This window comes from Hyaena hyaena, unplaced genomic scaffold (assembly GCF_003009895.1).
Source record: "Hyaena hyaena isolate Hyena2069 unplaced genomic scaffold, ASM300989v1 scaffold_722, whole genome shotgun sequence".
Classification (NCBI taxonomy): Eukaryota; Metazoa; Chordata; class Mammalia; order Carnivora; family Hyaenidae; genus Hyaena; species Hyaena hyaena.
In genome coordinates this window covers 261,922-276,823 of record NW_024081357.1, presented here as the reverse complement: position 1 = coordinate 276,823, position 14,902 = coordinate 261,922, and the positions used below count along the sequence as shown (strand labels likewise).

At 39.0% G+C, this 14,902-nt stretch overlaps 1 protein-coding gene across 4 annotated transcripts in view; it reads right to left on the bottom strand.

Annotated features, from left to right (window-relative positions):
* Positions 1-3,665: 3,665 nt before the first annotated feature.
* EMCN (endomucin) overlaps positions 3,666-14,902 on the bottom strand; it is a 100,086-nt gene continuing 88,849 nt past the window's right edge. For all 4 annotated transcript variants that reach the window (XM_039217956.1, XM_039217955.1, XM_039217954.1 and 1 more), the window contains 2 exons: positions 11,890-11,963; positions 3,666-4,214 (listed from right to left, as the gene is read on the bottom strand). In XM_039217956.1, coding sequence (XP_039073887.1) covers positions 11,929-11,963 — 35 coding nt within the window. In that variant the 3' untranslated portion in view covers positions 3,666-4,214; positions 11,890-11,928. The remainder of the gene's footprint in view (positions 4,215-11,889; positions 11,964-14,902) is intronic.

Genomic DNA, 14,902 nt, shown 5'->3' with positions numbered 1-14,902 from the left:
CTATTATTCCAGAGCCAGTTGTTTAGAAGACTGTCCTTTTTCCATTGAATTAATATGGCACCCTTGCAACACATCACTTTTATTAACTCATTTTTCTCAAGGTTATGGATCACAACTTACTTCTTTGGGGGCATCTCTATCATTTTAGATTGGATGATATGAACATTTGGAACTTTATGTTGTTGATTTGTTGTTTTGCTGTATTTTGTTCCCTTTATAAAAGATTGTCAGACTTTGTCCTGGGAGGCCTTTACATATGCTGTTGTTTTTTCATCCTTTTGGGATTGCTTTTAGGCTGTTCTACGGTTTATCTAGAGTCACCGTTACCTATGGTGTAAAGGTGTAAAAAAAAAAAAAAAACCTCTATGGGTGTTTCAGCACAACTCGACTAAAGTATGACTCTTATGGGTTCATTAGTCAAGGTGATCCATGAGGTTTTCCAGTATCATTGGTCAGACCTTGAATGTCTTTCTAGCCTGTATGATACCTAGGAATTTTTGGCATACCTTTTCTACCCTGTATGATTACTCTTTTTTCTAGCCTGGTTTCATGGAATTTCACCCTAAGTGACAACTTAATATCCCACTGTCAACAGATACAATGTCACCAGATGCAGATTTTTGAAGGCCTTCATGTAGTTTCCTCCTGTCTGGTACTCTCCTCCACAAATTCTGGGCACCTTAGTCTTCTTGCTTCAATCTATGTCTCGTCAACTCAGTGTGACTCTCAGGTTCTCCTTAAGAGTCCTCCTCTGTGCAGCTGGACTGAAATGTGTCAAAGTCATGACTTCATAGGGCTCACAATTTTGTTTCTCTGTTCTTATGGATCATGGTCCAGTTCTGCCTTTTGTCCATTGTCTGAAACAGATGTTTAGTTTTGTAATTGTTTATAGGCGGAAGATAAATCTGATCCTTGTTTTTAACTATGGCAAGAGTATAATGTCTTCACCTTTTTTTACAGACAAGTAAACTGAGATTAGAAAGATTAAGTGATTAGTGATGGGGATCAGGGATTTGGGATTTAGGTTGGAATCCAAAGTTTTGCTGTTAACTAGTTGTACAACTTTGGATACATTATTTAACTTTCCGTCTTGGCTTCTGTATCTTTCAAATAGATACGCTTATGTTTGTGCTTATGACAATAACAATAATAAGAAAAAAATAATGAAATGTTAGATATTATTTCTTACTATTATTGTGAGGATTAACTGAGATGATGAATGTGAAGCATTTAGCATAATGCTTGACATGTTGCGAGTCTTGGATATGGGGTTAGCTAACTAATGATATTGTCCATGATCACTTCGGTAGAATTCTGACTTCAAGTTCAGGAATGTAACACTGATGGACATGGTAGATGTGTTTCCATTATTTGTCAAAACTGTTTTGCTTTTAAAAAGTATCCAGAACAGGAAAATATATTCAGGTCCACCCATAAGACAAAACCCCTGGAAGCAAGGACAGAGTATACTTATTTAATGAAACATGAGAAATCTAGCTTGTATTTGTGGGGAAAGTTTTAAGGAAAGATCCGTGGATCATCCATCATAAATTCTTAGTTCAAGGTAACTATTATTTAAGTAACCACAAGGGATGTATATCTTTAACATAAGTAATTATTAAGTTTCATAGTTTCGAGACTAGTGTTACCCAAAACATAGCTTTTAAAGGACACTATCTAGGTTTCTTTTTGGAACCCCGTAAAGTCTTGAATAATCACAAGTAGGGCTCAACAGAGAAAAATCAGGGAAAGCAGCATGTTCATTGTGGAAGGTTTGTCCGTGTCCTGAGTTGATCCTCACAATGGCAGGTAGACAAGAAATAAGACACAGATTTGTCAGATGTGTAATGGAATATTTCAGCTCAGCAAGGGGAATTTAGAAGTCTTTCTCTGCTGGCTGATCACAGCCACTGTGTCGGCCAACAACATCTGCTTATTCTCAGATGACAACAGTGCCAGTTAATTAGCTCTTGTTTATGTTTTGACTATCGATAGACTTATCTAGTTAGATTGTACTGTCATGCAGTACAAATACATAGAAAGGTTTAGCTTTGATATAAACAAGGCCTTTCCTTTGTTGCAGTGACATTTGAACTATATATCAGAATAAAAAGCTTACAATAAGTCAGGCATAAAAAGTAGATCATCTAAATCAGATAATTAAAAACCATCTGATTAATGATCATTGTGGCTTGAAAGCAAAACACCCTACTTGAATAGAAGTTTAAGTTGATTTTAAAAATGTAGACATTACCTGCGAAAGAGATTGATGCTATAAAAATGCCACCAATATCTCTGCAAGGTCTTCAATCCTCTTTTTGTTTAGACTGTTTTAAAATTTTAATGCTGCATTTGTTAGTATAAAGCATATTCTTCATATGAAATTATTGAACTAGAGTGAATTTCATTCTTTTATGATCATTAAAAAGCTTTCCCTCTTCTGATCCTTGTAAGTTCTCTTTCAACAATACGTACGAAAAGTGAAGAAAATGGTGTTTCTAGAAGCCAGAATAACATAACACTTGTAGTCGTTTAAATCGCAGAAAAGTTTGTTTCTTTGCAGTACATTTTGTGTAATAAGGCTTCTGTTGAGGGACCCACTACAGCGTTCTGGGGGTGTTCAGATATTTTTCTTCTGGAGACACTGCTCTAGACATTGCTGTTCCCATTTAAGGGCTTGTAGGCTAGAGTTGATCGTAGGCAAGGGATCCCTCAAGGGAAGTGTGTCAGAGATCCTTGCCTTTTCCTCTACCTTCTTGCTTTGCTTTTTCCCTGCTTCCCTTACTCTCCACGTCTCTTCTCAAAGAAACATAAAAAGACACCAGTCAGAATATAGATATGCTGGCTTAGTCTCCTTGATTAGACACAATCCAGCCATCGGGAAGCTAAAACCAAGATGATTATTTGTATAACTCTTAAAGCTGGAAGTTTTGAAATACATTGCAAAAAAAGAAATTTTAAAAAGCAGTTTTAAATGCACCATTCTGGCTCTGCAACACTGCCCTCACATCACTAAGGTAATTTAGCATGGAAAGTGGCTTAGGCAATCATAAAAGTTAAGGAGCTGCCTGCCACTGGCAGTGTATTAGTTCCAGGGCTTTCCACAGAACGTCAACCAATATGACGTTTCGATCCCTCGTGTCCAAGAAGTGGTCAAGGTTGATCAGTCAGCTTTCGACAGAAGAATTGGCTCCTGATGGAGTGGCAGCTATAAGCGTCGGATTTTTCTTTTTTAGGAAAGTGATACACTGAAAAATAATATCATAATTATGTATTTATGAAGCGTTGGTTTCTACATACTGAAGATTTGACAATGATTGCTAGAACAAATTATTACATTTCTAAAAAAATTTTTAAAATGCACAAACTCCATCAACTGAGCGGAGTATGAAAACTCGCAATCTCGTTATCATCTTACTGAATGCAGTACAGCGTGTCATAAATGCCCTTATATCCTTGTCACATAGTGTGAATTACCAATAGAAAGACCAAAGAGATGGTAAACTGACTTCCCTTTAATGGAGTCTGATATGTGAATCCTTTGTTCCTTTCTCACTTATTGCAAATGTCTATCATTAGTGAGTTCTCATGTTCAAATAATCGGCACCCAAATATTCATAATTATGGGAAGACAATACCATTGCCATTTTCACAGTCATATATGATATTTTTAGTGTGTTGAATATAGTAATTATTTATTAAAAGTAACACATGAAAATATGAATAAAATATCTTTATGTACAAAGTGGCATGGCATGATTTCTACCTAATATTTAATAATACACTTGCAAATTGTCCCTGCATTAACATAGTACAAAACAATAAATACAAACATTAGGTAATATAAGAACACCAAGAAAATAGGAAGGTCTCCATGGATAGGAACTGTCGGCTCTGGAAACTTTAAACTCAAGGCAAGGGCATGTCATCAGGGAACCCATCTACCTGGGCTGTCAGGTTAACTGCTCCCAAAGGTCCTTCCTAAAACTCCCAAGAATGTTCCTATAAAATGTAGTAATATGCTTTTTTTATGTCTCAAATCACAGGAGAGGCCCAGGCTTCTTTTGGATTCTATGAAGTTACTGTATGCCACCTGGACATCACTTTATTGGGACAGGTGACTGGCAGACCGGAGAGCAGGACTGGGCGTCAGGTACGAGTCCACGAAGTTCTCTCCGTTGCTACCCCTGGAGCACCGAAGCTGAAGATGAAGCCTGTGCGGGGGGAAAAAAGTTCAGACTGCAAGAAAGTGAAGATGTAGAGGCTCTGCAGTGGCCATTTCTTATTAAGAAATGTTGGTGACAGGCTGAATTTTTTCCACCCCGTGGAATCACTTGACTCACAAGCACTTCAAACTCATCGTGTCTGAAGGAAAACACTATGCAGTAGCCCGACCCCCACCCCATCCGTGGTTTCCCATCTCCTGGTTTCAGCTACTTGTATTCGGCGTCGGTCCAGATGCAGATGGTCCTCTTTCTGACCTATCGATCAGAAGGTCAATAGTAGCCCAAGGGTACATCACAACACCTATGTCATTCACCTCACTTCATCTCATCAAGTAGGCATTTTATCATCTCACGTCATCATAAAAAGGGAGACTAAAGTACAGTAAGACATTTTGAGAGAGGGAGAGAGATGAGAGAGAGAGACCACATTCACATAACTTTTACTGCTGTTTCTTTCCAGAACTGTTTTCTTTTGGTATTAGTTATTGTTGTTAATCTCTTACTGGGCCTTATTTATAAATTAAACTAATCATAGGTATGTATGTACAGGAAAGAAACATAGCATGTACAGGGTTTAGTCTGTCCATGGTTCCAGGCATCCACGGGAGTCTTGGAACATGACCCCCATGGATGAGGGGGCACTACTGTCTTGCCTGCCAAACCTGCTCCCTCTCACCGCATAATTCCTATCTCTGCTCTAACCTCCATGATCCACCCAGGCACTCATGCTGGAAATGTGGGCATGTCTATACTTGTAATCTTCCTCATTCCTCACTGCCCACATTCCATCAATCACCACCTCTGGAAAAGTTCACCTTCCAGACATTTCTCTCTTCTGTTCTGCCTCTTCAGCTCCATCCCTACTCTATCTGCAGAACTGGCGAAGCCCCCGTGCCTTTCTTAGGGAAGATCGCAATAGGCTTCTAACTTCTCTGCTTCCAATCTTACTCCTCTTGAATTAATCTTTATTAACATGCAGTGGTGTGTCTCAAGCATAAATATCATCATATATATCATCATCTTCTGGTTAAAGTGCTTAACTCTACCCTATCATTAATGGGACACAGCTCAAGGTCTGCTCCTGGGGGTGACAATGTGAGTGAGACTTTTATTGGCAACTTTCAGACTTTGCTGCTGTGTGCTTATCAGGGTGAAGTGTGAACAGACAACTCTCCAATTCTCCTCTACAAGAAGGAGAGAAGCAGAGCCACAGCTTTGTTTTCTCACTAGGGGGTTTCTACTTCGCAATGCAGAGACACCTTTCTGTGTTGGCCCCCAGAGAAGCAGGGGAGGGAGGCTTCTGTGCCTAAGTGGGGACAAGGGGAAGAGGTCTGACCTGGAAGGGCTTACATGTTGTGTTGCTGTTGATGGCAGTACTGGTGGTTCCCAAGAGTCTAGGTGGGGTGTGCAGTGGTACCAGGGATAGAGACCTGCCCCGTCCTCTTTCATGGCGTGGTTGGTGGAAACAGGGACTTTGGTAGGTTTAGTTAGTTATACTGCTGCCTCGCATGGGGGAAAGTTAGATACTGGCGGCCATAGTGGAGAGTGGCTTGGCGAGCAGGTAGTGGCCACAGGACCCACGCCTTACACTACAGAGAAGACTGTAGAGCAGGGCATTTCTGATGCCCTCCCAGAGTATCTGCAACTGACAGATGGTCCAGTGTATGCTAGCATAGCTCTAGAAGAAGCACAATGACTCTAGGCATGACTGTGGAACAGAATCCTCTCCCAAATTTGGAACTAATTCACTGGGTATGTTCCACCCAAGGTTGTGTGTATGGAGGGCTCTCCCAAAATGAGTACAGGTCTTGGTGGCACTCATGAAGGAAGAAAGAATCTGATTTTATTCTGCTTAGAAAAAGTATTTCATTTTCATTTTGTGAAGTCCTTGATGATTTCCCATGGAAAACAAGACCTCTCATGATCTGGTGCCATCTTCAGCCTCATTTCCCAGCCTTTGTGACATTGACCTATATCTTTTGGGCCAGTGCTTCTCAAGCTACCTATGGTGAAGAACCGGACTGTGTGTTCAAAAATTTCTAATCAGCTGCAAACTGATAATAAAAAAAATGCAATAGCATGAACAGAATGTTGCAGCAATATCAGATTGCTATAACAACTTTTATGTGCTTATACTCAGGTTCTACACTTAATCCCACCACAGAACAGTATCAGTGGTTCACTGACCAGGCAGCAGACATGCACAGCACTAGGCCAACCGATTATTTAGAATTTCTTTCAAATACATGCAGTTTCTTATCCTGTAAGTCTCAGCTCAAATACCATCTTTTCTAAGCAATTTGCCCTTCAATTTCAAGGTACCATGTCTAACTTTACATACCACTATCTTATTATTTACCGTATGAAGGTAAAATTATCTTCCTCACATGTATTTCTCTTCACTTCTATAAGCCCCTTGAGGATAGCAGCATGTCATGAGCCTTTTTACACTTGTCCTTGAACTTGGCAAAGAGCAGGGTCTCTGTCATTTTTGTTCACCTGACCCCTACTTCTCTGCTGGTGAATCCCCAGGTGAAGTCAAGAGTTTGCAGCACAGATCATCTAAGTAAACACCTGGATTTATGTGAGTAAGATAATGCTCATGATTAATACTGTGTATTTTTTTTCAAGAATCAGCAAGCAATAGGGGAACAAACTGGAGTTTTGGTCAGAGTATATGCCACATTGAAAATCTTTCTCGATACATGGATTTTTCATTAATTATTTTTTTCATTAGTTGGCAGTTTCAATTTGAATGTCTGTACCAATATCAGTTATTTGCTTCCTTTCCAACATTATAATTTCTCTAAATTTAGTGTGTTATCTTCAATAACGATAATGCAGGACTTTAAGGCCATTGAATGTCTCACAACCCTAAAATTTTATAAATTTATGGACCGTGGGGGAGAAGAAGGGGGAAAATGGGGGGGGGAGAGGGAGGGAGGCAAATCATGAGAGACTCTTGAATGTTGAGAACAAACTGAGGACTGATGGGGGTGGGGGAGAGGGGAAGGGGGGGATGGGCATGGAGGAGGTCACTTGTGGGGATGAGCACTGGGTGTTATATGGAAACTAACTTGACAATAAACTATTTAAAAAATCTGATTCCAGAAAAAAATAATGATTCTTATAAAGAATAAAATGTTCACTTTTGTAACAAAGTATCATAATTGATTGTTTCACAACACTGGTGACACTTTATAAACAAACAAGCAAAATAGTCTTAAAAGAAAAGATCTTTCTGTCCTGGTTTTACAGATGTGGTGCCCAGTGCAAAGCATTATTGAGAAGTTTGTTCACCATACCTGGGATCAGGAAAATAAATCTCTTTCATGACATTTTCTTTTTAGTTCCTGCTATTTCATCTTAAAATGTAAGAAAAGTAATTGAAAAACATGTTAAGCTCTTCTGGAAGTTCACAGAGATGCTTTTAGATGATCACGGTACCATTGAGAAATGACAGAAAGAGTGAATTGTATCTGGGAGAAAAATGAAAATAGGTAACATTCTGATATTCAAAAGCTCTGTGAGATGAGACTTTCATACAAGCTACTGGTCTTTTCAGACCACTGGGTATTGATCTGAAACTCCTGCCACTTCTTAGACTGTCAGGAGGCTTGGAACAGAATGGAGGGGGAGCCTGCTGGTGAGGGAGCAAGCAGGTCGCAGGAGCTCCCTGCCTTCCTCTAGCACAGAATAGGTCCTGGAACAATCAAATGCTTTCTGTTGAGTTTTAAAATTGCCCCTCTTCCACTCACCTATTTCTTGGACATGTTTGCATGTAATTAAAAAATCATCTTGAGAATTACTTTTGCTCAGTTATATAATCTTTTTGATTGGATGAAGCATAATTTACTTGAAATTTCCGTATCATTAGACATTTAAACTGTTTCTACATGTTTGCTACTATTCTTTGTATATTAATCTTTAGTCACGTTTCAAAAAAATTTTTAATGTTTTTTTTCTTTCTGAGAGACAGCGTGAGCAGGGGAGGGGCAGAGAGAGAGGGAGATACAGAATATGAAGCAGGCTCTGGGCTCTGAGCTGTCAGCACAGAGCCTGATGCAGGGCTCGAACCCACAAGCTGTGAGATCATGACCTGAGCCGAAGTCAGACGCTACCGACTGAGCCACCCAGGCGCCCCTTTAATCACATTTCAAATAACGTTCTTATGAAAATTTCCTACAAGTGAAGCTACTGGGTGACAAATGTAAAGCCTTTAAGTCCTTTAGTGAAAATACTACCAAACTGTTCTTCAGAAAGATTAATGGAATTTATACTTCCAAATGCAGCATATGATATTATTTGCTTCACTAGTATGATTTTTAAAAATTAGGAAAAAGGTTTAATTAAATTGAGGGTTATAATTTCACATTTTTAAAAATTTTATAGTAACCCTTCTGTAATTTTATATTACCATTTCTATTTCTTCCTCTATGAATTGCCTGTTCCTAGCCTTTATTCATTTTTCTATTTCCTAATGTGTATAAATGTCTTTGGTATATTTAAGATGTTAATTCTTTGGTCTCATATTTATGACAAACATTTTCTCAATTTGTTTTTTATTTCATAATTTTCTTTATGATAATTTTTTTGTGTTTGGAAGTTTTAAGTCATAATGTGGTAGAATTCCTATCTATCTTTTCCTTTGAGTTTACCTATACTGTTTTGTGTCTTAAAAATTTTTAATCAGTTACTTAATAAAACTTATATAATTTTTTTTCCTATCTCTCTCTCTCTTTTTGCATTTAGGTTTTTATACATCTTCCCCCAGATAGACATTATTAGCTAGTGTCTCTACCTTCATGCTCATTACTGACAAATTAGTTCAGACCATTTGTTGGCATCAATATAAAGGAATGTACTTTGCCTGCTCTACATTTTTTACATAGAGATTCTGGCCTTAGCAGAAGTTCTTCATGACAGTAAATTGATTCCTTTAGCTATGTCATCCTTACCACTCCCTATCATAAGAGAATTAATCTCAGAAGAAAATAACAGAGCACATTTGCATTGTAAATGAGCACAAATATATTTAGAAATGCATATTCCTAATATATTTCTAATCTTTGACTCTGGTGGCCTTCAAAACTTAACAGAAATTATTTATCATTAATAGCTATTTTGAAGGTGGTACCCGCTAACAGATGGGACTGAAGTGAATTATACAGGGAAAGGTTAAGCTACAATGATCCTTTTCTTATTCTTAAAAAGTTATGATCCCTAAATGGAGCAATCCATCTGCAGTGAAAGGATAATATTTTATTGAAACCCTTACCAATTTTCCTCTTGTTGATATGAAAGTCTCAGAGATTTTGGAATCTGTTTGAATTGATGAATCAGTATCAATCATACTCACATAGCTTTTAATTTTTTTTCTCTAATTATTACCTTATTTCTTGTATGTGATTTCATGTTCCCACTAGGAAAAGCTTTGCAGAGGGCAAGGATCTTAGATTATAAATATTTTGGAATTCTTCTCTGCCCTGTCAAATCACATTAAAGATAATGCTCTGCACAAAATAGAGAATTGATATATGAGGCAGCAAGCATTAAATGTATCTAGAAATTGATTTGAGATGAAAAATTTTAACACTATGAACTTTTCTATATTAGTGTTTGCTGTACCCACAGTTCCAAAGTTCTTAACTTCTTTACCCAAAGCTTCTGGGTTTAATGACTACATTCCTATTTATTCTGAATCTCTTGAGTTGATATCTGATTTCTAATTAATAACCTAGAAAGTCATTACTCAGTGATTACTACATTCAAAGCATAATGATTGCCAAGAGAAATATACTGAAAAAAGTAAGACAAATAGTAGAATTGACATGTCAAACTTGTGTCTTCCTGTTCTGATCTTTACTCTTCAGAACATGGTTATGTAATTCCAAAATTACAGAGGAAAGTGACAAAAGCTACTTATTTCTGAAAATTGAAAGACATGAAATTAAAGGCTAAGAATATTTTTTAAAGTATAAAGAATGGAAAGGAATTGGAACTGGACAAAAGTTTATTTTGTTAAGCTCGTTTGGATCACCGCTATCCCTTACTTCCGTGTACCTTATCTTTCCAACTGAAAAGAAGACTTTGTCTTCTTCCAAATTGGACAGTTAGTCACTAAGAGTTGAGCATTTTGATAATTTAGAAAGCATCTTTTGACTAGCCACAAGGTTGAAAGAAACCCTGGCAGTCATGTGAGGAAGCTTTCCACACACCAGTTAGGTTTGGACACCTGTCTCCACAAACTTCTTAAATTTCTCAGCTTATCCAACGTTGCATCTAAAAATGTCCATCGCAAAAGGATAGGCAGACTCTCAGATTCCTCTCTTTCTAATCCACCCTTGGTGGCTAGAAACGGATAGCATCTGTTACTGGTGTTCACATCTGGATGGCAGTCCTCTGTCTCCATCTCCTGCTACTGGCTGGAGAAACAAGGCGAGCATCATCTATTCTATAAGTGCTCTCTAAGTGTCCATAACAGTAGTGTACTAGTAGCTGGGTAGTGGACATAGGTAGTGGACACAAAAGTAATATTCCTTCCTGAGTGCCTACCATTGTGGTCAGCTCAATTCTGAGCATATATGTAGTTGTTCTTTTGCTTTTTTACTATGAGTTGCCAAAGGGTGAATTCTTCTGCAGGTTCTAAAAAGCATCGGACACTAATTGTGAGGGTACTTAGTCAATGCATCTTGTGAAAACAAAACTAAAATCAGAAGAAAATCTCCTTAATTCTAGGAAAGCAAAAGAGGATCCTATGCTAAACCGAGAGGGTTAATTCTAGCAGGCGAGAAATTGGCCCGAGCTGTTTTACTGAAATAGGAAATGGGTGCACATTGCGCGGACCCCCGGTCAAAGCACAGAACATGCAGGATAACGGCGTTGCTTGTAAGCATAGTTTTGAGAGGTTTCAACTATTTATTGATTCACAATTGCTGCAATGAGATTGCTCATTTGCATCTGTTCTCATAGAGACACTGGCGGGCTCCGTCCCTCGGCTAGTTATTTAGCAGCATTATGTCTTTGTGACCAGCTGGGTACCAGAAGCCCCAGCTGAGACTACCTTTTTGGATCACCTTGTTTGAGGTGCTTTGTGTACTCGTCCATGGTTCCTGCACCCACAGGGAAAGGACATCCTGGTGCAGTCCTTATAGATGGAGGACAAATGGACCTCTTTCCTGCCTTCTCTGAACCCCGTGCGCGGCGCCCGTCTTTGGCCGGGATGCATAGCCTTACATTAGCGCAGCTGCTGCATCATATCTTTTTCTTGCAATAAACTAAAAATGTGTAAGCTTTGTCATGCTGGGTCCTTTGAGTCTCTGTTAGCAATAGAACCCTATCTAACTGCCACTGTTAGCATGCATTTACTGAACGAGGTAAAGGAAAACTGAATTTACATGAAAACATTGCCAATAGGCAGGGTGAATTGTGTCATTTCTGTAGTCAGCAAGGCAACTGGAAGAATCTTCTTACAGCCCCCAATATATGCAGTCCTCTGGCAAATCTTAGACCTTGTTTTTCGACAATTAGACCATGATGGTTTCCCTGACACAAACCACTAACTTTTCAGCTTGTAGAAGTCTTTTGAAATACTCTAAGCCATGGCACTCTAAGAAAGCAGATATTAATGAGCATCTCAGTGAATGAAATTTTAAAAACTTACATATTTATTGCCCAGGTGTGGAGAGGATTCGTTAAGCTGTCAGTTCTTGATTTTTCCTTGTGCAGAATGCTCACCTACAAACAGAAGACATATTTTGATCTCTAAGCTCAGAGAGTGGATAAGGATGAAAATAAGGTTTTTTGGCTTGTTTTTTGTTTTTCAGGGAAAGTCCAATTTCCCTGCAAGAATGTCATTAGAGCCACAGTCTGCCTCTTGGTATCCTGGAAATTGTTCATCAAGATTTATGAGCCTTTTTCCACCATTATCTGGTTTCACCCTAAAGGGGCAATGCCCAGCTAATGGCCTAGGTGCGGAGGGTGTGAGTTAGGAAGTGATAATAAGAGAGGCACCCTGGGGAATGAGTTATAGACTTTTGCTTGTTCCTTGAGCCTAAGCAAAACTGTATTACATATTTAAAGTGCCATTTTATCAGAAAGACAGTCTAGGGTCCTCGGTTTAAAGAATTGGGCAAGAGTTTTGTGAAAAAGAATTTACAAACCGACATAAAGCCTTTGCTGATATACAGAGTAGTAGAGGGGGCATTAGTCAAAATAATAGTGTTATTCCATCACCCAGTATAAAGATAAACATTGACCTACGATGAAAGAAGCAGAGGATCCTAAGTGTGTTTATGTGCCCGTGAATTCATGATGAACACACTTCACACTACCTACGTCTTTCAGGTAGATTCAAGTATCAACATCAGTCACACATAAAAGGAGTGTGGATCAAAGTTTCCAGCTTTGAGAATACATGCCATTGTTTTGCTCCAGCTTTTATCTGTCTTTTAGAAACCTGTCTTCTGGGAACTCCGTTGACGTCCCCTGTCACCAGCACTATCACGGTGATAATAAATAGTGCCAGAGACCCAATGAGGAGAACAACCCGGGGCTCCCTTTCAAGGACCCCTTAGGTGTGGTGCTCTGAGAAATGTCAGGTACAGAGCGATTGCCCTCCTAGCTGCTTTCTATAACAACTCTTTGCTCACTATCGTTATTTTGCAAAAAGCACAGCACCTCCTGGAATTCGTGGCTATGAAGTCCAGGAATGGGAAGTGAACAAAATAAACATTTATTGAATCCCTACTGTTCATCAGAGTCCTGTCAAGCAAAGCATATGAAAATTGTTCTAATTCCTAATATCTCCCTCCGAGTTCTGTCTAACTGGGAATAGAAAATATGAGAAAGATTCAGTTGCAATATGAATCCAATAGGTTATAATAATGTCTATGGTAAAAGCAAATGAAACACACACCTAGAAAAGAAACAGCTGGAAAAAGATACACCAATGCCATTAGTGATTATATCGTATTGTGCTTCATGAGAACTTTTAAATTCTTTTTTAAATCTTTTCGATTCTCTAGTTTTCTCTATTCTCCATTATGCATCCTGTGGTCAAATATTAAAATGGAAGTTTAAGGGGCTCCTGGGTGGCTCAGTCAGTTAAATGTCTGACTTGGGCTCAGGTCATGAGCTCACAGTTTTTGAGTTCGAGCCCTGGGTTAGGCTCAGTGCTGACAGCTCAGAGCCTGGAGCCTACCTCAGATTCTGTCTCCATATCTCTCTGCCCCTTCCCCCAGTCATGATCCCCGCCTCATTATCACGTATAAATAAACATTAAAAAATTTAATAAAATAAATAAAATGGAAGTTTAAGCCATGAAGAGCTATTTCAAGGCAGTGATGTATATTAATTTGCCAGATGAAAAAATAAGTTCAGAAGAGGAAAAGACAATGTACATCTAGGACAGTCAAGGAAGCCTTGGTGGAAATGGAGGGAATGGGCAGATATTGAAGGGCTGAGAAGACAGAAGCTGAATCGATGTATGCCTTTCTAAATCTATGAATCTTTTTGCTCATCTTTACACTTTTAATCATTCATTCATTCCCTCTTTTATTTGTAAAAATAAATAAGCAAGAAAAAAAAGACTGCACATTTAACCATTTAAGTAATTACCATAATATACTAATTAGTATTAGGGTACTAATAATATACTAATAATGTGTAATTACCGTAATGGTGAAGTGGCAGGGGGTGGGGGACAGAAGGGGTGATAAAAGGGACCAAGACACCATCTCCTCCTTTGAAAGCACTTGAGTTCAGCAAGGGAGACAGGGGACAGGAGGTGAATGGTACTTGGAGAATATGAGTTGGTAAGTGGTTCACAAACTGAGCAAGAGAAGTCTTGTGCATCATGAGAGGCCTTATAGACATGCCAAAGTGAACTTCATCTTAGACAATACAAGCCTAGCAGTTTTCTAAGCAGAGGAATACTATAATGAGTTCAGATTTGCTTTTTCTTCTTCCAAATGGTTCAATATCAAGTAGCACTTTATTTTTTTACATTTCTTTATTTATTTTGAGAGAGAGAGAGAGCAGGGCAGGGAGAGTGAGAATCCCAAGCAGACTCCACACTATCAGTACAGAGCCTGAGGCAGGGCTCAATTTCATGAACTGTGAGATCATGACCTGAGCCAAAACCAAGAGTCAGACATTTAACCAACTGAGCCACCCAAGTGTCCCTCAAGGAGTGCTTTGTTTTTTTTCTTAAATAGTTTATTGTCAAGTTGGTTTCCAAATAACAACCAGTGCTCATCCCCACAAGTGCCCTCCCCTATGTCCATCACCCCTCTTCTCCTCTCCCCCACCCCGATCAGCCCTCAGTTTGTTCTCAGCATTCAAGAGTCTCTCATGGTTTGCCTCCCTCCCTCTCCCCAACTATTTTCCCCCTTCTCTTCTCTCATGGTCCTCCATTAAGTTCCCCCTAATCCACCTATATGTGCAAACATATGGTATCTGTCCTTCTCTGCCTGACTTATTTCGCTCAGCATAACACCCTCAAGGTCCATCCATGTTGCTACACATGGCCAGATTTCATTCTTTCTCATTGCCATGGAGTATTCCATTGTGTAGATAAACCACATCTTCTTGATCCATTGTCAGTTGATGGATACTTAGGCTCTTTCCATGTTTTGGCTACTGTTGAGAATGCTGCGATGAACATTGGGGTACAT